Source organism: Sander vitreus, chromosome 1 (genome assembly GCF_031162955.1).
Source record: "Sander vitreus isolate 19-12246 chromosome 1, sanVit1, whole genome shotgun sequence".
Classification (NCBI taxonomy): domain Eukaryota; kingdom Metazoa; phylum Chordata; class Actinopteri; order Perciformes; family Percidae; genus Sander; species Sander vitreus.
In genome coordinates this window covers 36,853,042-36,879,689 of record NC_135855.1, presented here as the reverse complement: position 1 = coordinate 36,879,689, position 26,648 = coordinate 36,853,042, and the positions used below count along the sequence as shown (strand labels likewise).

At 41.4% G+C, this 26,648-nt stretch overlaps 1 protein-coding gene across 9 annotated transcripts in view; it reads left to right on the top strand.

The window, feature by feature from the left end:
- Positions 1–26,648, top strand: part of samd4a (sterile alpha motif domain containing 4A) — a 67,920-nt gene that overhangs the window by 18,148 nt on the left and 23,124 nt on the right. For 7 of the 9 annotated variants that reach the window (XM_078254037.1, XM_078254030.1, XM_078254021.1 and 4 more), the window contains 2 exons: positions 17,370–17,966; positions 21,689–21,976. In XM_078254037.1, coding sequence (XP_078110163.1) covers positions 17,370–17,966; positions 21,689–21,976 — 885 coding nt within the window. The remainder of the gene's footprint in view (positions 1–17,369; positions 17,967–21,688; positions 21,977–26,648) is intronic. The other 2 variants (XM_078254061.1, XM_078254069.1) reach the window with 1 other exon arrangement.

Here is a 26,648-nt window from a genome sequence, read left to right as displayed (position 1 = left end):
TGAACAGAAAACCAAAAGCTTGTCTAATGAAATATATCTGTAGGGTTTACTCAGAGGGTGACCCACAGCAACTGTTTAATGGTATGAATAAATGAATGAAATAATTGTTGTGAAAGGGAGAAACATTCATATTATCAGAAGTGGATCATGTTGATATCCAATTGTAGGTATTTATTCCAAGCCTAATTTCTGACCCTAGTGTGAAAGCATTTAAACCTCCGCCAAGGAGGTTATGTTTTCGGTTAGTTTTATTTTTTGTCTATCGGCAGGATAACGGAAACACTGCTGTCCCAAACACGGTGGGTGTAGCAGGGGCCAAGGAAGAATAGGGCTCATGTATACATGGCTCACGATACTGATAATATCACGATACAGCAATTCTGCAATAATGAATATATTGCTAGACAATCCTATAAAGATACATCACGATATCGGTCTATCTATGAATGCAAAATGCCTGTGAAAAGGTTCAGTTTAGGTTTTCTTTCTTTATTCACTGCAAGTCCAAGCTGTTAGAAAACAGCAACATTCTGCAGCACAGGTTTATCAGTCTGTAAATTAAAATTACAGAACTATAGAGCAACTATGGGTCCAGACTGGACTTAAACAGGGCTGGGGCATCTATTTTCCTCTAATTGCTGTCCGCCATTCCTTTTAAAAACCTCTTTCTCTTCGGGTGGTTAACTTCTGTTCAAGTTTCCCTCATTCATGTGTGGAGCGCCACCTCGAGGAGCCATGAAGTAGCTATGCTGGGAGCAGGGAAATCTATTTAGAGCACCTTATTTTATTTATTAAAATATCTTTATTTGGCGCCAGAATATTGATTCTCGTATCGTACGAAGGACAGCGATATATTGCCATATCGATATATTGTCCCACCCCTAAGGAAGAACCCATTACATTTTGGAGCAGATCTTTACCTTCTAGTTTCTTTTGTTATTATTTGGTATTGAGGCCAGGACAGTGCTGCATACTTGATAGTTTTTGTGTGCGTGTTGAACCATTGAGCTGTGGCAGTTATCAGTAAAGGAGGGCTGCATACCGAGTGTGTCCCTTCTTCTAGTAGACTGAATCTTTCACCTTCTTTCAAACTTTTCCTCTCTTTAACAGGCTTGTTGTTGTTGTTGTTGTTTGGCAGACCGCAGCCATCAAGCAGTTTACAAAGACACATCCTTATTAAGCTCACAAATGTACCGGAAACAATTACCCAAACCACACCACCAATACTCTGTTACCCAAACCACACCACCGATACTCTGGTGTGTGTGTGTGTGTGTGTGTGTGTGTGTGTGTTTGTGTTCTCCTGCCCAGCAGGTACGAAAATAAACAACGAAAAATAAGAATCATTCTAGTAAAAGGAAGTAAGGGGGGGGCTTTGAGCAGCGCGGGACGCTGACGGAGCAATGGAGAGGCAGGGAGAGGAGAGCGGCTGATGGGCCCCTGACTACCATTTCCTTAAATAGAGTTGTGGGCTTCTCCGGTCCAGCCCTGGCTGAGCGGAGGCTCACATTCCCAGCATAGCTGCGACTGCCACATTCAGAGCCTCCCCAACACTGGAGCGCTACGTACGCTTCCACAGGTAGACTGCAAGTCATTTGCTCTGCTCGCAGCCCCCACCCTGCTTCCTCCAGACCCCCAACCACCAGTTACTACTGCAGCAGGGGAGAAGAGGGGATGTTGATGAAAGACTTGAGAGGAAGTGGGAAGGGAGTGGGGGGTTGGAGTAAAGGATAGCAAAGAATTGTTCTCCATTCAAATAGCAGCCGTGTCCTACTAGGAAACCTCCCCCACCGCTGGGAAAAAGACGAGACAATAAGAAACCGTCATCTGGCCTTTTCTCTCGCACAAACTACACAAAGATATGTCTAGTAGCCTGCAACAAGTACTCGGGACAGAAAGGCAGAAACAATATCAGTGCATATATAGTTTTACTTATGTGGAAATGAAATCCAAACTCGAGTTATGATGTTTGAGCTTTTAACATATTTTTATAAAAAATATTGCCTGGCCCGTGAACAAGTATAATCGCCTCCCTCTGTTAGACAGGACACATTGTTTGTAATGTTTCTGACAAGAGATGAGGAGTTTTGACTTGTTTTTTAAAATCTTTTTCATGTACTGCAACCTGCCACATGACAGCAGAGTGATGTCCAGGTTAAGTGCTGCAGTGTGCAGGGTTTGCATGGGCCTTGAAAATATCTGAAAAGTTGTGGATTTGACTAGGGATGCACCGATCCGACTTTTTCAGTCCCTATACCGATGCCTGGGCTTTGTGTATCTGTCGATACCCGGTACCGATCCGATACCGTTGTTGAATTAATAATACACTGTATACCTTCCACCTTATACCTTCCTTCCACCATGTGGAAGAGACTGAAGGCACCAGACTTTCCTAACTAAACATTACTTTCCTAACTAAGACAAAATAACGTAAATAATAACGTATATTCAATAATATCTATATTGAATTGATGATGATTTGAAACGTATGATTTTCTGAAAGACACAATTTAAAAACTATGGTGCCCAAATTCATCAATATAAGAGGCTTGTGTTGTTGATGCAGCAGCAAATTTTAGGAAAATATCTAATTGCGATTATTTTTAACTGATATTGCGATTGTGATATGATTCACGATATTGGAGGGATTGGGGAATGATCAGTTTGTGTATCATTGTTCTCATTGAAAAATATTCAAATTTAAAAAAATTAAATGGTAATATTTTTTTATTTGTTTTGCTTCGCTCGCATCTTTCTAGTGCACGTCCTCAACGTCATCGTTCTCAGCCACTCCCTCTGTTCGCTGATTGGACCTACAAATATTTGGCCGGACAAAACCTGCGAATATACCGCAAACCCAGACGGAGTACTGAAGAAAAATGAAAATTGAGCGGAAGTACGTAGGAGGACGGAGCCAGGCTACGTCTCTGCAGCACCACAATACTTAATGCACAATGGTTTGACACATATTTTGCCTGTGATTTGGATATTGCACTAGTCCATATTGCGATTGCGATAAAGGTGCGATTAATTGTGCAGCCCTAAATACCACCTGGATTTCTTGTCTTGCCAGACATGGTTTGAATGAGATCCAGAGTGGATGTGGAATTATGTCAGACATTGTAAAGAGCACTTCACTGTGATGAAGCCAACGAAGCTAGATGCTGCCGCGTGATGATGCTTTTCCTTTTCCTGTGGAAGAGAGACACGCACTGGCAAACATGTTTAGCTCATTGTCAGGCAGGTGCTTCCCACTTTACAAGTATGATCACACGCACGCACTCCCACTCATCTTGGCCACTGTTTTAAACATTACACAGTATAAATAAATAAACAGGGACCCCAGAGGAAAAGACCTACTTTACACCTACTGTACACCAACACGGCTGCACACAACGCAATGTGAAAACCAGATGAACTGGGCTTTACATAATGTTCTATAAATTGACCAGGTGTCCTGGCTGTGATGATGCAAGTCTGCTATGAAAAGGTGTTCCTCTGTTCTATTGTGGGTCTCTCTCTCTCTCTCTCTCTCTCTCTCTCTCTCTCTCTCTCTCCCTCTCTCTCCCTATGTATGTTGAGGCGCCCTGGATCAATCGCTGTTTGATCTTTCACTGATTTCATTCAGAAAAAAGTCACTCCTGTGAGCTGAACACAGGAGGGGCCATGCACCTCTTTACTACAGTATTTCCTGTGGAAATGAGATAGTGGTCTAGTTTCCACATTGACCTGTTGACAGTTTTTATTGTTTCTTTTAATTAGAGCATCAAAGACATTATCTGCCATTAAAAAAAACAACAAACATCACAAATAATTACCTGCAGGATCCTCTGGTTTCCATGCAGGAGTGTTTTTGTAGCCTATAATATGTTCTATAGTGTCTCCTGGTTTTCATCATGAGAGAAGAGTGATGTGGCAGGAAAGCCCTGGACTGACCAGTTGGGTTTGGGTGATGACCAGTAAAAACCGCAGGGCTGCCTCCTACTGTAAATGATGATTTGAATCATCATTCGAGGCGCTCCCAATTCTAAGCTCATATTGTAAGAATCATTAGCCTCTTTATTTGTTTTGTAGTACACAAAGCAACACAGGAAAGCGACACGACAGGCTATAAACCTTTACAAACAAAATCTTGTCTCACAGTCACCAAACCGTAAAGTTAACTGTAATGGAAATAGAGAAGGTTGGTGGGAACATGGGGCAGAGTGATACAGAGCAGCTCGATGAGTGCCCTGTTTGTCCCTCTTTTCTGCTCGCTGCTTCGGTGCTGAAATCTACCAAAGTGAGCAAAATGACCAGATGTTGGCACCGCGGTCTCTGCTGCCGTCCAGTGTGATCAGTGCTGTCAGCAGCCACGCAGGAGAGTCGCTTACCAGTCTGCTAAGCTTGTTTTTCTGAACTATGATCAGAATGCAGACTTTAAATGTCTTTAGACTGTGCTAATATTATGTTTTCACATCCCACACGATGAATAAAGGCACTAAAACACGAGTTTTGTATTCATATCTGCCCCGCAGATATGAATACAGGCATGCTATCACTTACAATTTAGCAGAGTAGTGATTGGTCGTCACCACAGGTCAAACAGTTGTTGTTGTTGACGAAAACCAGGTTTCTCATTTACCTGAGCTTTACAGGTCCCATGTTACGCTAATTTTCAGGTTCATACTTGTATTTTGAGTGTCTACTTGACATGTTTACATGCTTTAATGTTCAAAAGACACTTTGTTTCTCATACTGTCAGTCTGAATATTCCTGTATTCACCCTCTGTCTAAAGGCAGCTACACACCGGGCCGATAATCGGCCGTTGGACAGTCTGGCGAGGTTGGTGACTCGAGTCTGTTCGGTGTGTTCCGTGCCGTCGTCCGTCCGAGGGGCCGTTGGCCTTCATTTTGTCCGACCTGACGTGTTCTGTCGGAGACAGGGCAGTCGGGACTCACCCGGAAACGACGAGCTGAATGAGCGTGACTAGAGCCTCTCAAAATCTGACAAATCTTTTAAACTGACCTTTGTCGATCTGAAATGAAGACAGATTCAGCAACTGCACGGCCTATTTCTCTCTTAAAATGTTTTCACAAACACGTTCCGGTGAACTATTTTAGTACAATATGAGATCGTATTCTGAACAAGCCGCCATGACAGTCTGTCTTTGAATTTCCGGAGAAAACAAACCCAGCTGCGGGTTTTCATTTTTGGGCGACAACACAGATTAGCGCCGCCTGCTGATGTGGAGACGTATTACGTCTCGTCGCTTTGGTGTGTTCCGAGGCACTTTTTTCCACCAACTCGGGGAGACTGATCAGTCCAACTGCCTTTTCTGCCAACGGTCGGCCGTCTGGTTGGTGTGTAACTGCCTTAAAACGCTCTGTTTAGCCCCTATCTCTTCAAGCCCCCCCCCCTCCCGAAAAAGCCCAGTCTGCTCGGAGTGGTCATCGTTTCCGGGTCTTCCACATCTGCGTTCTTAGCGTCTCTGCACCGCCATTGCAGCTGAGGAATAACTGTAACAGCACTGAAGCAGCACTTTTGACACACACACACACACACACACTTATACATACATACATACATACATACATACATATACATGTATAATTGTTTTCAAATCTCACTTTTTACAATATGGGAAATCAAGAAATCAGCTTGCTCACTATGTACACGTAGAGCTGTAACAATGAATTGTCTCAAATAATTTCGATCTACAATATAATTGTCTCTTTCAGTCAAATTTAAAACAAATCTATTTATGTATTTATTTTTCAGACAAATTCAACTTTTGAATGAATCCCAGGATACATCTTTTGGTTCTATCACTGTTATGTGATCCAGATAATGTAATAACCCAAGTAAACCACGCCTCTTTATTATCATAAAACACTGAAATGTATTCTTTAATGAACACAAAACTGATAATCACCATCAGTCATAGGTCGCCTTAGGACATTAGCTAATGTTAGCAATTTAATTGTGGTTAAAAAAAGAAACGGCAATACTTCCCCAAAAAAATGATTGCGGTTAGACAATTGTGCAATAATTGTAACAGGACTATGTAAACACACTGTATGTTAACGCAAAATGGATGTATATCAGTTAAGGCTGGGCGATATGGAGAAAATCAAATATCACAATGTTTTTGACCAAGTACCTCGATATCGATACCGCAACGATATTGTAGCGTTGACTATCGGTGCTTTCACAAAATATTTACACAATGAGATTTTTGATAAATAATCATCAGTAATGTGGATATAATGACTAAGTGGGTAAAGGCAAATAATAGAACAGTTACAACAGTCTGGTAAGTTCAGAAAATGACATCACTTCACTGTAATGCAGCCTTTAAAACCAGGAAAAGACAACACTTATGCCATATTACGATATCCAAAATCTAGGACGATATCTAGTCTCATATCACGATATCGATATATCGATAATATTGCCCAGCTCTAATATCAGTCATGTTTGTTTAAAACAACCTATTGTCCAAATATCCAGATCAGAGCAGCATGTGTGCAACAGAGAGTCCAGTGAGAGCAGTGTAAATTACCTGCTGACTGGTTTCCTGACAGCTTGACTGCCTGTTTCCTCCCACTCTGCTCCACCTGTCCGACATGATGACACACACAGATTATTTAGATGGACGAGGAGATATTTTCTCTCTCTGCTCTCCTCTTCCTCAGTTCACCACTCTCTTAGCGGACTTCACTTGGTGATGATATGTACATTGTTTTTCAGGGTGCATTTAGTTGATTTTAAGCGATGTCAGGTTGAAATCTGTCACGCAGCTGTAATGGAGAATGATGGCAGATATTTTCTCTGTTAGGGCCTGCACCAAATGAGTAGTTTTATATATAATAGATTATCAAATCATCATGTTCTCTAATTACAATACCGCCCTCTGTCTAATTTCATAAAAAGACAAGACTAGAGCTGTCAATCTTCCTCTATAATAACATTCAAATTGTATTCTTTATTTTTTTTTTATATTCGAATCTCTCTGACAGCTGAAGGGCAGCTAACATTAACATTAGCTGTCTCCATAAAGCTCCCAGCGGAGCTCCTATAACTCACAACGCAGTTAGGAAACAAGAACGAGCTAATTAATGATAACCTAAGCATTTTGACTCGGTGGATGTCAATGAGACTATAGTCTATATCCTCCTCGTTCCACTCCTGGGATTGCTCCGGTGCCGCAGGAAATTCCGCCAGATGCGTGTATTTTCAGTTTCCTTCCGCTTTCTTTGTTTTGGATTTTTAAATTCGGTGGATTTCTGAGGACTGTGGTTAACTGCTCCTCAGATCTCTGCAGGGTAAATCCAGACAGCTAGCTAGACTATCTGTCCAATCTGAGTTTTCTCTTGCACGACTATTTTGCAGCGGCTCTTTTGCGGAGCCGTGACGATTCTGATTGGTTAAAAAAAAATGCCATTAAACCAGAGCACGTTTTCCTCCCATCCCCGAATGCTGTGTGGAGTAGCCAGACCCTCCTTCAGCGCGCTTTAGAGGAGGGTCTGGCAAAGCGAGACTAATGAGACTATGACTGCACGAGTCACAGACATGGCAGAAAGACATGGTCCACCGGCTGCAGCTATATCCACATACACCAGCCTTTCAATGGTGTGTTAGCTATTAAAAAATGTCCCATATCACTTACTGGTATTCTGAGAAATGGCTGAACTTTACTAAGGCATTAAACTAGACTACACAGGAGTAAACAGCACTCCTCCTCCTCCTCCTCTTCCTCCTCTTCTTTCTTCAGTCAGTTATGTGTCATTAGGTCAGGCTGAGGCCAAGGTCAGGCTGATCCCACAACACTGACTCCCTCCCCCCCACCTCTCTCTCTCTCTCAAACAGTTTCTCTTTTCTCTCTTTCAGTTTCTCTTTCGTCTTCTTCCTTTTTCTCTCTCTCAGCTCTATTTTCCTCTCTCTTGATTATTGTCCCATCTTCTTGTTTATTTTTGCAATCTTCTTTCTTTCTCTCTTTCCATTTTCTCCCCCTCCGGTTGAAACCTGTTGACACCAGTGAACTTTACAGTCTCACTCTTGTATCCACCCCCTTCCTTCCTTTCTACCTCTGTGTGTGTGTGTCTGTGTGTGTGTGTGTGTCTGTGTCTGCACTTCTTGTCAGGACATGGACTCTCGTTCCCCCCCTCTCTCTTTCTCTGGGTGGGGCGACGCAGCATGTAGTATTAGATCATTTCCATCATGTATTTAGTGTTTTGTTTGTTCTTTTTTGCTTGTCTTCTGTTTCCTACTTCTTTCTTTACGTTCTTTCTTCTTTTGTATGTCTTCTTAACTAATATTAGTTCTTTAGTTAGTTATTTATACTATACATTTTTAGTCTTTTTCTTCATTTTGCTTGTTTACTTTATTCTGACTTGATATCCTCTTCTGTTTTGTATCTTTGGTCTTGTCTTGTAGCCTATTCCTTTAGTTATCTTGATTTCTTTCACTTTATTTGTTCAGTCATTTGTTTCGTTTCTGTCTACTTTTGCTTTATGATATCTTACTCTTTCTCGAACATTCAGTATTTTCTTTTTATTCCTTATTCACACCTCGTCTTCTATATGTGGTCTCTACAGATTGTAAAGAAACTTAAGTTGTTAGCCAGAGCTACCACACTTACGCCCCATTCATAACAATGAACGGTACACTGTTGTTTTTTTGTTGTTGTAATATTGCTTTAATTTGTAGTTTAATTGTAATGTATGTTATCTGCTGTTTCAGTCTCTTTCAATTTGAAGTGAGAGATATACTTGTTGGAAGAAAAACCTAATAGTTAAAGTGTCACAAGTGTACTATAGACATCAACCATCAACTCATTCATGTGCCGTATTGGCTGACCAGCATCCCATGCCAGTGTTTTTTGTCGACTGGACGTTGTGATATTGTGGCTCATTAAATGTGGTGTGAAAAAGACGTGTTTTACTTAGTTTTAAAAAGAGCTTTAGTACAGAGTAGGGATAGGTGTGTGTCTGTGTCTGTGTCTGTGTTTGTGTGTATCTGTGTGTCTGTGTGTCTCTGTCTGTCTGGGCTTGGCTGTGGATCCGTTAGAAATCACTGCATTCTTCAGCTGCAGCTCTCTGTGGTATGCCAGCACATTCCCCACTGCTGAGCTGGAGAATCCACTCGGAAAGCAGGAGCGGGAACTTTTCCTTTCTACCCTGTCCCACCCATCTACTACTCTGTCTGTCTTAAGTTTGTTCTCTTCAAGTAAGACCCACCCTATCCCCCCTTTCCTCCTTCCACAACTTCTTCTTAGTTGTATAAACTACGTTTTCCAAATTCCTTCCCCATACCGTCTGGGCCTTTTGTCTAAACCATGACGTCTTGTTTTATGGACTGTATGCGAGTCTAAGCTGTGTAATGTGATGTTCCAGGACCTTTCATACAGACATTTAATTCACCTTCCATCTCCTCCAGCCATGTCTCTCTATCTCTCTTGGTGTTTTCCACTTAGCTCGTATTGGCCTCAATGATAGGTGGTTTTCCTAAATTAGGCCCCCTTCTCTGTTTATTGTTGGTCAGCTCTCTCTCGCTTTCTCTTGGATTGCTGTCCTCCAGTTGGTAAAGGGAACCCACTGTGTCGGACGTGGTGTTGAATCAACAATGGCTATAGCAGGTTGCCGGCAGTGGGACAAAGTGAGCCAGTCTCATGTTTGTTTTGCTAACAGCAGAAGCACAGGACAGAGGATTAGAGGACACACACATACAGAGACGTGCAAGGATTTTCCATGGACTAGATTCATTCCTTAAACCGAAGCCATCTTCATTACACCTCAGCTATAGCTTCATCTTAACCCTAACCAAAATGTAATCTAATCTTTACGTTAAGCTCAAAACCCCAAACTTTATTTTAGTAACCTTGCAATCCACACAAACGCACACACACCCTGGTGGTTAACCAATTTCATAGTGGCTGATATGGCACAGATTTTTTAGGTGTGAGTTGGGGTCAAGTGTAAATACACACTTTTCCACACGTTGTCTTTCTCACGTACATTCACTCTCTTTGTCTTTCTCTCTCTCTCTCGCTCTCACACACACATACACACAATGCTGTTGTGTCATTGTCATTGGAAGTTAATGTGTCCCTTTGCTAACCACTAATATGGTCTTAACTGTTGTGCTAGCTGCCTTGTTGTGGCTTTGTGTGCTGTTGACCTATCTATATTTAGAACGAGAGGAATCATGTGTCTAACAAACTGTGTGTGTGTGTGTGTGTGTGTGTGTGTGTGTGTCCGTCCACTGGGTTGTGTTTGCACATAACCAATGTGTAACAAATGAGCTAAAACCATCACATTGTTTCCACCTCTGTCACTTGTGTCTTGTGATCACAAAGTCTGATGGGAAGAAGACACGCTGTATGTGTGTCAGCTCAGGGTCAAAGTCAAACCTAATGAGCATCTGCTGCTCTGAGGCTCCGAGTCTTGGTCAATATTAAGTCATACTGTATAAGTCAAGTCTGTCTTCAAAATGTCAGTAAGAGACCGCCCTGCTTTTCCACATAGATGGCTGATTTTGTTAACCCAGTCACATTTCTCTGGGTTTTCCAAGGATATGACCGTGTTCAATGTAATAATTGATGTTGCGAGAAGAGCTTTCATTTTCTTTTAAGTACCCACATTCCCTCGAACTGACTTGTGCACTTCTACTTCAGTGCCACCCAGAATGGGGTTGAATCACCCTCGGAGAACGAGAGTGAACTTGATACATTCAGCTGTGTGTTGTACACGTAGGTGGACAGTATTGATAGATATTGCCGAGAAAGAGATTTTGCATTTTAGGAAAAAATGAGTCACACCTAGGGTCGGGTACCGAAACCCAGTTCCACTATGGAACCAGTTCCTACGCAACCGGTAGGAATCTGACCGGATTAGAACGCAAATTTCGGTTCCTCATTTCGGTTCCACTTAATGTCGACTGAAATATTTTCCCTCTGTCACTCCGAAACGGACGGAAAAATATCACACTTTCTCTTTCTTATTATATATTTAAGTACTTTAAAATGTTAATATATTTTTAAATTAAAATAATTTACAATAAAAAAAAAACAAAAAAAAACTCTATACTCTAACTCTCTTGTTTGCCATAAAAACCATTAAAGGCCCAGTGTGTAACGTGTTAAGTTGTTCATTATCAAAATCTGTGTTGCCCGTTCACAAACTTGTATTCCTTATTCCGTATTCCTTTTGGCTTGAAATTTTACATTTGCATTCGCATGAACTGAGGTAGACACTCCACAGTCATCTTGAAATACGTTAGCCGGTAAGGGACATACTGCTCCGCCTTTCGCGTTTTCGCTGTCACATGATAAACTCACAGATGCTGCTAATGCTGCTAATGGGTATCGTAGCTTCCCGGCCGCGGCAAGTTTGAAGAAGGAAACATGGAGGACCACACGTATTCAAAATCCAAATTTCAGGAACAGGAGTCTTCTTCTTTTTTCGCCCAGAAAAAGAAAAAGGATATTGAAAAGAGCAAGAGACCGGCTTTTTGAAGCGTGAAGGCTACCGTAGCTGTAATACGTACTTTGAACTGCGTGGCGCGAGAGAGTTGATTGCGATACATGATCTCAACACTAGATGGGAGAAATTCCCACACATTTGGACCTTTAACTTCTCCTAGCAGCAACTATTTCTTTGTGCAATGTTGACTGCTTTGTTTGGCGGCCATTGTGGAATTAGCCTGCCTATTTGCTAACAGGAGTTTGCTTCATGTCTAAAATTAAACATTAGACCTGCGCAGACATTAGAATAACCTTGGATTGGAAATGCCAGAATTGGATGGAAACTGAATTTAATCAATCCCTTGTTGTGGAGTTTTAAGCTGTCCTATGAGAGGAGGGTTAGCATATCTATCTATGTATCAGACTGGATGTGGACACCATGGGAATCGTGTTCAACAAGTGACCAATGTCCATTGCCTGTTACAACGTGTAGAGACCAAACTTGGCAGCTGAGTAGATGTCAATAAGATTTCAAGCTTGCATCAGCTTTTTTAATAATACTCAAAGCTCTCAAGGTCTCTGTAGGAATAACTATCGGAGTGACCTGGACAATTTTCTCGTCTTAACGCTGTGACCCTCCGTTTCTGTTGTACTTTCTTCAATGCAGACAATGTGTCCAGGTTGTGGATGAAAAGGTGGGCGGTTTGATGCCAGGTTGACAGAGGAGGGTTTGTACTGAGAGAGGCAGGGCTGTGATGAAAGCAGCACCCTTGTCTTGGTGCCAGAGAGGGTGTTAGAGGGCAGCGCCTGGGCAGGGTGGCACAGAGTTCACCAGCAGGGAAATGCTGTGTCAGCCCCCGAACAAATGACTCTCTCTGTCTGAGGTTTTAGTGTTTGTGTATGTCAGACTCTCTTTTTTTTCAGTGTTGCTTCTCAATCATGCTGATGTGATTCATCAGTTCCCAGCATGTCCCTGTCTCTCTGTCTGGCATGAAAGAACAAACTTAACATCCTTTGTCTCGTTGAATACCTCGCATTGGCTTTTTCTCACTTTGGTTTTGTATTGTTTAGTCTGTTGGACTGGTTTAATCAGTCATGTCACACCGTATGGGGCACGCACGCTTAATTCACGTGGGATGCAGAGGTGGGCGAATAGACTCCTAATTCCAGTGTAGTTCACAGTGGGGGACCTGGGGAGGTTTCACATCTGTAATTCAAACTGAAAAGTCCGAAGGTCCGGACCAAACGAGGTAGGTGTGAAAGCCCCCTAAGACTGTTAATAATTAGTAGGGCTGCACGATATGATAAATAAACAGATATTAAAGTGTGCTCAGTTCTGCATTTCTGCTGCTTTCAGTATTCTGCTAAAATACAACTGGCTTGTTGAATTTAAAACAAATGAAAGGAAATCATTTCCAACATTCGTGTATTGAACACATTGAACATTGACTTGAATATAAAAGACACCACTAAAAAAGAGACGGTTACATCAACAGTATTTCTACTGTTGACAAATCTCTGAATGTCTTTTACGATATGTCACTAGGGTTGGGTACCGAACCCTGTACTTTTACCGGTACCGACCGAATCACGTCGGTATTACCGAGTATTGGTTCACATAAAATCAAACGGTGCTGTTGACGTTACACTTCTGTGAGACAAGCAGGCACAACAGTGGTTTCTATGCCCTGGGGACTGACTGACAGGTTGAGGTTGTAAGGCAAGGCGACTTTATTTCTACAGCACCTTTTAAGCAACAAGGCAATTCAAAGTGCTTTACATGAAACATTAAAGAGCAATTAAAAACGGTCATGATGAAAATAAAATATAATAATATACAAATACAAGAATAAAAGCTGAATAATTATTCAATTTAATAGGTTGTAGGGACGGGTTTGGGAGGAGAGAGGGAGGGGTTTTATTTGTATTTAATTGTCCGTGTAAAATATTCTAAATAAGTAACATAATGTTCTAAGTAAATAGGATAAATAGGTTTAGAATTATTTTTACAACTGAAATATTTTTTTGTAATTACAAAGTACCGAAAAAAACTACTGTTGGGTACCGGGAATCCGAATTTCAGGTATTGGTATCGGTGGTGATATTGGTTCAGGTGCAGATGGAAAGACACCCAACCCTATATGTCACAGCCTTCTTTTGGGGGGGGGGGGGGATACTTCTCCCAGGCGGACTCCTTGACTTTCTAACCTTGGAGTAAGAGGTCAACAAGCATGAAGTAGCTTCCTGACTTGTAGTTGTTGAGTTTTTCACACCTTTACCCAGTCCTTCTCTTTGGATTTAGTTTTTTAAAAGTATTTATTCAAGGAAGGGAGACCTAGCTTCTAGCTTGCACACTCCAGACATTGTAACCAGAATACTATTGATCAAAGGCACTCTTTCTTTTTTAATTGCTAATAGCTTTAATTGCTAATAGCTTTACCTCCTCCCCTCCAAAGATAACTATATATAAGCAGAATGAATGTAAAGTCAAGTGAGCATTAAAACTAACTAAATGACTTTTCTCAGATCTAATGGTTGCTGTTGGTCCCCAGTGGACTTCTTTAGCAAGTTTTGGCTTTTAAGCTTTTTAAATGTTATTTATTTATTATCTGTTCTAGCTTTTCCAATGTTTTAGACAAATATATGTTGATAATAGTGATCCAAAATGATGTGGAATTGCATTTATTATTTTTTTTTTTATTGAACAACGCAACATCTTGAGGGAAGATCCCTAAAATGCTGGTAGTGTTGGCCATTATTTGCAAGTTATTCCAAAGTGGTTTCTCTATGATTCTCTTCATTACCGAGCTCTGGTGGAGTCAGGTCCTATAAGTTACTGAAAATCTGTTCTTACAGCCAGTAACCTACAGATGAAAACAGTTGGTGAAGGGGTTGTACCTCCACAAAGGGACAGAGCATGATGTCACTGAGAACATGATTATTTTCATTTATTTGCTTTGAAAAATCAGCCCTGTGGTAATAACAGCAAAGTTGTTGAATTTAACTTGAGGGATTTTAGTTGCCGTTGGTTGAGTCTCTGACACGTCATATTTAGTCCTTCTTTATGGTCTCTGTGTAATATGTGTTAGTAGACAAACTTATACTGTCATACAAATGTGAAAAAGTTGAAAACATTTTACTGTCGACGGTGAATTGGAGATGTTTAAAAGGTGGCAGTGCACCACTGCTTCTGTAGTGTTCTTAGAGGATGTATCAGGGTTTCTGTGTTACATCTTAATGTTTTCCAGTCATTTGGAAATAAATGTGTTTTAATCATGGAACAATTCCTGTTCTCTGATGGACCGAGGCTTGCCTCATTCAGAGGAATGAAGGATTGCATCATCCCTGGAGCAAAGGGGAGTAACTCCCTGGCTCCCCTCACACACCTCGCTCCCTCTCAAACTAGTTTCTACCGCAGTCTTCCCCCACCTCCTCTTTCCTTGTGCTCTATGTCTCTCTCTCTTACTCCGCTGTCTGCTGAGCTTCGGGACAGTCTGGCCAAGTTCACTTTGTCTTGTCCCTTCATGTTACCCATTCACTGACATGGATCTGAAGGTCTTTTCTTCAAAGAAATGCCCGTTTTGTTGGAAGCAAGCCTGTGTAAAACTTGAACTTAAAATGAGTGGGCAAATTGAGTAGGAGTAGCCCATCCTTTTTTTTTTTGGCTCAGGTTCACATTTTTTTATGTGTGAGATCCAGCAATAAGGTGGTTCTTTTGTATTATGTTCTGAGAGAGTTTGATCTGTAAAGGTTTTTGTGGTATATTATTATAAATACACATTTGATGGTAGGGGTGTTGAAATTAACCGTTGGACCTGGACGATTCTGCATCGATGCAGTGACAGACCATAATCGATTATTGCCTAATGATGTTACTTGTTGATTTTCCGGTCGTTGCTTTTTTTGTTATTGCCTTTGTCTGTTGTCTGCTGTGTTCAGATTTCGCTACATTCAGGAAGTGTCGTTTTTTAAGAGCAGATACAATAAAAAGCGGAGTTTATATCTATCTATATATATATCTGACTGCTTTAATTTGTTGATGAAAAAACATGTAGCAGTATATAATAATATTGAGGAGGTGACACATTGTGATATTGAATCGATTCAAACTGTTGACAGGATAATCGCAATCTAATTGTGACACCAGTGAAGATTCACCCCCCTGCTTGATGGTGTGTGTATATATAACACAATAGCTTACATGGCCAAACTAAGGAATTGTCTCTGACCTCATCTGAACAATATCAAAGACAAAAGACAAAATTAAAGCTGCTGAGATGCATACATTTGACTGTGTTAATGTGCAATTTCATCTCAGCACGGTAGGTTGATATTAAAGTGCTCATATTATGCTCATTTTCAGGTTCATAATTGTATTTGGAGGTTATATCAGAATAGGTTTACGTGGTTTAATTTTCAAAAAACACCTTATTTTGTAATAGATTGTATGCATAAACGTGTGTGTAAAACTGTCTGTTTCATGCTGTGACTAGGCTCAAACCTGAATTATTTAATCTCTCAATCCTGGTCCTAGCGAACAGGATGACATGCGTGTGAACCTTGTTTAGTAAGCTTCAGGGTCTGTGGTAGGCCTGCACGATGAATTGTTATAAAATCGTGACCTCGATTCACCCTGTTCACAATACCTTTTTATGACTTTGATTCTCATTTCATTTTACGAGCCGACTGCATCACAAACGCTACTACTTTCTTCTGTGAGTTTTAAACATGGACTGTATAAAAAAGGTTTTAAAGCGCTCCGAAGCGCTGCAATGCTCTCCCTTCTCTTCAAGCCTCTATGTTTACAGGCTTGTGGTGATGTGCTATAGGTGCCAAAAAAATCTGTTTGGTACTGCCAATTTGTTTTGTTTTGTCATGGTTCATGTGTGCAATAAACATTACACTTTGTGAGAAAAAGAATCGTGATATCAATTTTAAGCTAAAAAAATCGTGATTCATATTTTTCCCCGACTCGTGCAGGTCTAGTCTGTGGTTGTCCATCTGCCTGGTCAGAGCTGCAGGTGTCCTCTCGACAGGGCAGAGAGAGCTGTACATCATCACAAAGTAGACTTTGACATTGGGATATCTTTGGACAGAAGGACTAGCAGGTGTATTTTCTAGTTTAACCTCATATGTCTGATTTAGAGACAAGATCCTTAAGGGTTAAGGATGACCGTGGTGGTCAAATTCACACAATGCTCCCAAGACACATCTCCCAAGCAGGAAGTGAAGCCGACCTGCGTCCTGTCTCTATTTGTGTGGCTGTCCAAGCTGTCGCACTGATCAGTTGATATCTATAGCCCTGGTCCAAGATGATAGGAATGGGCTCCTAATGGCCCACTGACTCGGACAACAATAGAGCTCCATGACCTCTGGGTTATGTATAGAACTGTACTGCCACCATTATCAGCCTACAGAGTTGGCTGTTTAGAGAAGGATGACAGTGCAGTGGGCCTGACATCATCTTTGTGTCTTCTATTTTAACCGTACATGTGTTCACCAATCCATCTGTTCATCCAGCAATTACATTCTCCTTTGCTACCAGCTCAGATACCGTGAAGCTAAAATCTTAGATTATGTATCCAGTAGGGGTGTGCACATTTTTTTTTATTCACATTAGAATTGCGATTCAAGCTCTACCGATTCAAAATCTATCTATTTTTTTTATTGTATGTCTACTGCAATCACATGGGAAAAGTAACTACATTTACATACAGTTTTCGGTTCATAACTATGACCCAGTCAGGTCTGTCAGGGTCACCCACGATTGGCTGGTAACATAATGATACGCTGGCATTTAAATTCATGCCGTCATACACTTAATAGCCATACTCTGCACAAGTTTGATTTTCTTTTGAGCACTGTTGAAACAAATAGTGAGTCATGGGTTTGTAATGCTTATTGTGTTTTTGTCACCTACAGGGGTGATCAGCCAGTGGCAAGGCGAGTCTAAGGAGCGGGTCATCTCGCTTGTCCTCACCCATCTCCCGCTGCTCAAACCCGGCAACGTTGAAGCAAAGGGCGAGTACATGCGCCTGCTGCCACGCATCCTGGCCCACACCATCGAGCATGGCCGTCACCTGGAGGAGTCCCGCCAGCTCCTGTCCTATGCCCTCATCCACCCAGCCACCTCCCTGGAAGACCGCTCCGCCCTGGCACTCTGGCTCAACCACCTGGAGGAGAGGGCTGCTGCCCGGGGAGACTCACTGGAAAGGCCTCCTCCTTCTGGGCCGCACCACCACCACCACCAGTCCACGCCTCCATCCACCCTCTCCTCATCAGGATCCTCCTCCTCCACCAACACCTCTTCATCAGGCAATCTCTTCTCCTTGCATCACCACCAGCGCTACGGCTCGGACGACCGCCTCAACGGGTGGCAGAGCTCCAGAGATTCAGGGCTGGGCGGAGGCTGGCACCCGCAGCAGCAGGGCTGTGAGAACGGGCACCTCCTTCTCTACCCATCATCCTCTGTGCCGGCAACCATCAACACAGTTGGAACTGGTGGAGGCGGTAACGCTAGTAAGTATAGTTCAGGGCTGCAACTAACTCACCGACTAACATGATTAGTTGTTTGGTCTATAAAATGTCAGAAAATGGTGAAAAATGTCAATTAGGGTTTTCCAAAGCCCAATAGGATATCCTGAAATGTATTGTTTTGTCCACAATATAAAGATATTCCGTCATAGATGAGCCAAGAAACTGGAAAATATTCACATTTAAGAAGCTGGAATCAGAATTTTGACTTTTTAATAATAATCAATTATCAAATAGGCAATTTATTTAATAGTTGACAAATAATCGATTAGTCCTGTGTGCCTTGTACTGTGTTCAGCTCATTTCTAATCATGTGATGCTTTGGCAACACATAGATAAAGTTAGCGTGCGTGGTTGGTTCTCACAGTGTAGCGCTTGATAATGTAACGAATACAATAATGTAATATAATAGTATGTGTAAAATGACTGCAACAACTTTTCAAAATGTGATCTAATAATAAAAATAGACACATGTAAGGTAATAATATTAAAATATCTAAATATTAAAAGAGCACCAGCATTTCTAACTCTGGTCCATTTTGGTATTTTCATTCCTTCTTTCCGCCTATTATCGTTATTTTAAACAATACATTTGTCTCCCTTATCTGTACCCATGTCATGTTTTCATGAAGATAGAGAGCTGTTGACAGACATTAGGGATGACTGTGAACCTTGATTTACATACTGAAGGTAACCAGCATCACTGCAAAATGATAGAAGGCCAATAAACCTAATTTAAAGTTGTCCATGAAGGGTTTGCTCCATACATTTTATCTTCTGACTGACTTGTGTAAAAACCTTTTGATACTGTGCCGTCATTAACTTATGGATTTAAAGATGGGATTGACCTCCCAAGAATTGATTTTAAACCAGCCAAATTATTAACTAAAATAAAATGAAGTGAGGTGGGCTGCCTTTTAACCCCAGACTGGCTTGTGTACTTCTAAAGTCAAGGTAGCCAATACCACCATCTGAGAACACGTCAGTGATTACAGCCACCTACTTTGGGCTGGCCTGATGATAGCTTCTCTGTCTGGGATGGCCACCTGATCGCCCGCGCCCTGGCCCAATTTCACACTAGGGTCTTTAAGCTTCTCTCTTCCTTGTAGTTAAAATCGTAGGAGTTTTTTTGGTATCAGCTGTGCTTGATTGGATAATGATAATAATTGACATTAAGCACGCACAAAAAACATCTGTATAGCATTTGGCAGCACAAAAAATGCAACGCTTATTTCAATTCGGTTCAAATGTTGGTTTCATTATAAAGACACTCTGTACACTCTCTAAACTTACCAAACACACTAAATACACCCTGAGCACACGAAATAGCCTCTACACAGTAAATACACTCTGAACAGCCCACATAGCAACTACAGAGGCTGTGTGAGGTGGAAGACAACACACAGAGAGGGCAGGGCTGTTGAAATTGAGCATAACTATGGTCAGAGCAGGATATTTCCAGACAAGAATGCAAGGGCTCTGTATTTTTTTTTTCTTTTCTGGGAGATGAAAGAAACAGCTGAGGGTTTATAAATAAAGACACATTTAAAGCCCTGCTCACTGCTCCAAGAAAGATCCCCTTATATTTGTGACTGCTAGCAGCTTCAGTCCCACACAAAAGACCTCAGGATTTCACAACTGATAAACTAGAGTTACCCCAGCCGCCAGCACAGGATTGGTGGACCCAGTGAGCAGATGCTTTTCTCCACAAATGAAAGTGAGTGTTGAGTAGACTAGAATAGATGTGTAGATATTTAGTTGGATGCAAAGTAAGAAGATAGATGTGTTTCGGTGTGTCAATGCTTTTTAGCATCAAAGCTTCTCAATGGGCCAATCAAAATGTCTGTCACAAAACAACGAATACAGTCATTTTGATCAATAAAAATCCAACATTGACAAAACCTATTCCACACACACACACACACACACACACACACACACACACACACACACACACACACACTGTTCATCTAGTCACGATGGTGATTACAGGAGTATAATTGTCCAGCCACATCAACCTGTGTGCCACTGATACCACATCCTGTTGCCCCCCCCCAACCCCTCACCCCACCCATACTCTGCCGTAGTCCAAGCCACAGCAGCACATACCACCCATCCTATCCCTTCTAAGGCAGCCTTTGTGGGAGACTGTATTTAGGGAAAATGGCTAATATTTAGGGACTGGAACTTGTAATGGTAGCTGGGCACCTATTTTAAACGGGGTCCATGAAGTCCTATACATAGCGCCAACAGAAAGAGGACCGCATATAGGAGGAGAGAGCCTGGAGTATTGGTGGCAGCTCACGCCGTCAGAGCGGCGACACAAAAAGCTGTCTGGCTCTCCACCTTTTTATTCTGTCTACCTCCTTTTTAGCAAGAAAAATCAGTGACGTTAGAGCTGCTTTTATGGACTTCAAGGTAGCGGGATTTCAGTTGTAACAGTTAACTTGGTTTGACCCCAGTAAGCCTCCATCATGAATTCATCCTGAGCACAGAGTTTAATTATTAATACAGAAATGAGGTGAGAGAAGAAGATGGAGAAAGGAAGAAGGTTTATCATACAGACAGATTGTTTTGGTAATGGACTTATTCTATTGCTATTGGTACAGGATAAAATAATGTGTAAAACATCAGTGATATTTCATCCTAATCCGGGAGGTGTTTGGCACATAGCTTCAAAGGTTGAGTCTCCAAAACCAACAAGAAAGTGAAGGAGCGAATTTAGATCAAGCCCAAGTGAATATATGTGAGGGAGTATGGCTTCGTTGCTTTAATGAAACTCGATAAATTAACTGTTGAGCAGACATTTTGCAGTAGTTATAGATCTAAGAATATCAGAAGGCTGTCCGTGTGAGAGAAGTAGTTTATTAAAGTCTGGATGGCAGCAGTTGCCGACAGCTAGTTCTCTCACAGACAAATACGGTGTTTACATTTTACATATGAGCAGGATAAGAAATTGTGCAGTTTCCATATTCAAAACACAAAATGTGCTTTTGCACTGCTGCATAAAAGACAGGCATTGTTGGGTGGAGGGCAAGCGTACAACGAGATACATATCTACTTGCGTAGGTATATTTATTTCAACATAAACTGGTCTCCTAAAAGATCTACATGCCTACACGCTAATTAAATAATGTCTCATCCCGTTACACTTAATTTAAACATCGTAGACCTCTCTCCCTCTGCACCGTGGTTGGTGCTAGACTGAGAACTGAGCCCCCTAGCAAGCAAGCTGCGGCCGGCTGGCAAGCAGCGGGCTGCTCTGTTCCTTCGCTTCCTCACCGCAGGGAGACTTCTTGCCAAGAGAATGGATGACAGCTACCCATCTCCCGGTGTCTGCTGTCATCTTGGTGGGGAGTGAAGCAGAGAGGTCGTAGGCTCTGTGCTGTTTTGTTGTTTGTATCATAGCAATGGTTTATACATCGGGTTTCCCTTTTTGAATGACAAATAGATTACCACCGCCTGCTGCCATGGAGAGTTATTTCCTCTCGCGCAAGACATACAAGTTCGTTGGCCATCGCTGTAGTCTTGCGGTGTCTTCAAGTGCAACTTTTCTGGCCAAGACACAGGCGACTTGAAGAGACGTAAGGCGACGCCAGAGTTGGGCTTCGTCGCCACTAGTTCTTTGCCGTCTACCTGGTATGTCAGCCCCTTTAGCTAAGCTCCATCTCACAGCCTGCACCTACCTGTCTTATTGTTGTCTGCAGTCCTGACGAGTGGAGGTGGCAGCCAGCAGCACAGTCCCTTGAAGCGCTCAGTGTCCCTCACGCCTCCCATGAGCGGCCCCAGCAACCAGCCTCTGGGCCACGTCTGGCTGTCCCAGGAGGACCTACGGACTGCTAGAGGCCCGGCCCCAGACCATGCACCTCTCTCACCCCAGAGCAGCATTGCCTCCTCGGGCAGTGGAGGCAGTGAGCATCTGGAGGAGGCTGGTTTAGGAGGAGGTTCAGGTCTGCATCGCAGTTCCTTCCATGATGAGGGCAGTGGCATGAGGGGTGAGTAGTATGAAGGACAGGAGTACACTTCGTAGGACAATTCAATTGACTGATTCACACACACTGTTGAAATGCACATGCACAACAGGTTCAATCAAACTAGTGTCAACCTTTCTAAGATCTTTTTGTTCAGACATACTTTCCCTTAAAAGAAGTCACCAATACTGCGTAAGAAAGTAAGTTTTCCTGAAAAACTACTATCGCGAAGTAGAGGCTACGTGTCGTCTACTTCTTCATCGTCTTATTCCATAGTGTTAAAACAAAGTTATTACAATTTATTTGACAATAAGGTCATGTCTTTGCAAAATATTTGAACATAAAAAATATTACCTACATTTTTTTATTTTATTCAAATGACTTATTTTGAACTGCTCTATGCAGATACCATGTTCTGTTATAGTAAGATAGAGGCAGACAGTGCAGTCTAGAGAGCAATGGATCAGGTTACAGGAGACAAATGTTACCATCATTTGGTGCAAATATTTTTAAAATGGATATCAAACCCTGTGTTTTATACTGCCGAATGGACTATGAAGTGGAGCTGAAGGGTTTTATTGTTGTAAAGTGTTTGACGATGACCATCTGAGTGGTCTTTGCTTTTCTCTCCTAAATATAGGCTTTTCTATAAGACCTACAGTAGGTGTTACCAAGGAGACATATATGACCAGTTCAGTGAGGAACCTTATATGACAATAATAATAATAAGGTTAGCAGAGCATTAACTTCTCAACATTTAATGTAGGTGTATAAAAATAAATGTTTTGTTCTTCACAGACTTATCACAATAGCCGTTATTCAGCTAGATCCAACAACTGTCTAATTGTGATCAAAAACTCAGCTGAAGATTGTATTACTTTACTGGAAATATATTACGTGGGATGGGAAATTCAGTGTCCATATAGTTCCTGGTTGCTCTCAGAGCTTCTGCAAGTGTGTCAAAATGAGTCCTCATATGAATATAGCGCAGCAGAATTACAACAAAACCATACCATTAACGTGTAAATACACCAGTCCCTGAGTTTCACAAAAGGGACTGCTTGTTAGAAACAAGTAATACATTCTACTACTCCACGCGTGCATTCTGGGATAGGAGAACAAAACACTCTAAACCAATCACAATCGTCTTGGGTGGCGCTAAGCTCCGGGCGCAGACACGGTGACTCTGTAAAATGGTCTTGGGAAGGAACTTGGAACATTTGCACCCCCCAAAAGAAAACGCCACATACAATATTAAATGAGGTTAACTGTTCACACAATACAGTAACATGAGCTATTTAAATTAGCTGGATGCATGGAAACGTCATCTGCTCTTACCAGTGTATCCCCGTGTGCACTTTGTCCACAGCAATCCCACCAATCGCTCCCAAAACGTCCCAGTTAGAGATTAAATGCCGTAAACATATTCTTTGTAAATCTTTACAATCATTCCCTGAAAGAACCAAGCAGGCCTGTCTTATTGCGCGATCTAAATTTTCTTAAAAACTTGCCATTTTCAGCGTGTAGCTTGCTAGTTCGAAGCTGTTTCCCGAAGTGGAGGGAGTTTGAGAACGCCAAAACCGAGATTGGAAGGTGAGGGGCATCCGGCGTGTGAGCCACGCACGGGATGTCAGGCAATTATCCTGAAAATGTACCGTTGATCCAGAATAGAAACAAGCAAACCAGCCCCAGGCTTCACTCCAGAATGAAAATGAGACAAGCTGAGCATTATTGAGCCTAACTAAACATACTGTATGATTGTTCTGCCAACAGCATGTCTTTGCTGCTTATCTTTCAGGTTAATTTAATCTCATTTATATATTACATACGTACATACAAATGTACCTTTTTTTTAGGTATTATTTTAGCTATTTCTAAAATATGTTAAACTGTGATAAACATTAAACAAATGGATGTACATATTTGTTTCCAACATGTAGACTATGTGAAGGTTATTTCACAAAGTATTTGTGATAGTATAATATGTTTAATGTTCATCTATGATAAATACTTTCAAAATGCTTATGGAATGGACTGAACAATGACATCAAACTGAGCCATAATATCATTCAGTTCAACGATAGATTAAAGAAATCATGACTTGACCAATAGAGAAAAGAATAGACCGAAACAGGAATGGAATTGTACTGTAAAGGTATTGTTGTATTGTTGTAAGTTACTGTAAGACCTGAAAATGTTATGCTGTATTTGCATATCTATTTGCTTTGTAATAATATGATTTTGTGAAATAGGGGCAGGACCAAATAAGCTATTTGCTTCCACCTGCTCCTTCTCGAACTAATCCTTTTTTAGTTTTTGATTAAATTCTGATTGTTGTGTTTTATTGTTGACTGTTCGAGATAAATAAATTGAATGAAATTGAATATTGTATATATCAGTGTATGGGAGCATAAGTTGAGGGATCAGTACAGTATATGTGCATAGATCTATTTAATCTGGAATGATGTTCAGGTTGATATCCAAAGATGTATATCAACACTTCTTTTTTACAGATGATTTGTATAGGTTTTTAATTAGGGCTGTCAAACGATTCATTTTTTTTAATCACGATTAATCGCTGAAGTTCTATAGTTAATCGCATATTTTATCACATGATTAAAATTCTATTTTGCATTTCGGAACAGTTTTTAAGTACATATTAACAATCAAAAGCAATTGTTACCAGTGTATCTTGATTGGGAATCAAATGAATGCAAAGAAAGTTACTTTATGAACTTGATTTTAAGATTTGTAATTATTTATTTACTGTAAACAAAAGAAAAATGTGTGAATCTGTCATTATTGCACAATTCCTCCAAGTACCTAACTAAAAAACTAAAAGTCCCTATCCTTACTAGAGTCAATATAGTGTTTAGTAACTCCTAAATAATGTTGATTCCTCACTGACGTCCAGTGATCACCGGTTAATGAGACAGCGTTTGCAGCAGTTCCAGTGTGGCTGCTTTCTCCGTGTCATACAGGCTGTGTGTCCGTGAAAACTACTGTCCCCCTCGACGGCAACGAGACAGGTCAACCGTAGTACGTCTTTAAGACCCGAGTCCTCTACGATGCTGACAGGTCAGCAGTTAGTTGCCACCCGTTTCGCAAGAGCTGTAGTCATTTTTTGGGATTTGGTTTCAACCACAGGTCGGCAAGTAGCATGCTAGCGTTAGCATCACGTTAACTGAACTACAGGTACTGGTCATATAATTAGAATATCATGAAAAAGTTGATTTATTTCAGTAATTCCATTCAAAAAGTGAAACTTGTATAATGTATACATTCATTCCACACAGACTGATATATTTCAAGTGTTTATTTCTTTTAATTTTGATGATTATAACTGACAACTAATGAAAACCCCAAATTCAGTATCTTAGAATTATTAGAATATTGTGACAAGGTTCAATATTGAAGACACCTGGTGCCACACTCTAATCAGCTAATTAACTCAAAACACCTGCAAAGGCCTTTTAAATGGTCCCTCAGTCTAGTTCTGTAGGCTACACAATCATGGGGAAGACTGCTGACTTGACAGCTGTCCAAAAGACGACCACTGACACCTTGCACAAGGAGGGCAAGACACAAAAGGTCGTTGCTAAAGAGGCTGGCTGTTCACACAGCTCTGTGTCCAAGCACATTAATAGAGAGGCGAAGGGAAGGAAAAGATGTGGTAGAAAAAAGTGTACAAGCAATAGGGATAACCGCACCCTGGAGAGGATTGTGAAACAAAACCATTCAAAAATGTGGGGGAGATTCACAAAGAGTGGACTGCAGCTGGAGTCAGTGCTTCAAGAACCACCACGCACAGACGTATGCAAGACATGGGTTTCAGCTGTCGCATTCCTTGTGTCAAGCCACTCTTCAACAAGACACAGCGTCAGAAGCGTCTCACCTGGGCTAAAGACAAAAAGGACTGGACTGCTGCTGAGTGGTCCAAAGTTATGTTCTCTGATGAAAGTAGATTTTGCATTTCCTTTGGAAATCAAGGTCCCAGAGTCTGGAGGAAGAGAGGAGAGGCACAGAATCCACGTTGCTTGAAGTCCAGTGTAAAGTTTCCACAGTCAGTGATGGTTTGGGGTGCCATGTCATCTGCTGGTGTTGGTCCACTGTGTTTTCTGAGGTCCAGGGTCAACGCAGCCGTCTACTGCTGCTGACCAACTTTATGGAGATGCAGATTTCATTTTCCAACAGGACTTGGCACCTGCATACAGTGCCAAAGCTACCAGTACCTGGTTTAAGGACCGTGGTATCCCTGTTCTTAATTGGCCAGCAAACTCGCCTGACCTTAACCCTATAGAAAATCTATGGGGTATTGTGAAGAGGAAGATGCGATGCGCCAGACCCAACAATGCAGAAGAGCTGAAGGCCACTATCAGAGCAACCTGGGCTCTCATAACACCTGAGCAGTGCCACAGACTGATCGACTCCATGCCACGCCGCATTGCTGCAGTAATTCAGGCAAAAGGAGCCCCAACTAAGTATCGAGTGCTGTACATGTTCATACTTTTCAGTTGGCCAACATTTCTAAAAATCCTTTTTTGTATTGCTCTTAAGTAATATTCTAATTTTCGGAGATACTGAATTTGGGATTTTCATTAGTTGTCAGTTATAATCATCACAATTAAAAGACATGAACATTTTGAAATATATCACTCTGTGTGGAATGAATGAATATAATATACACATTTCACTT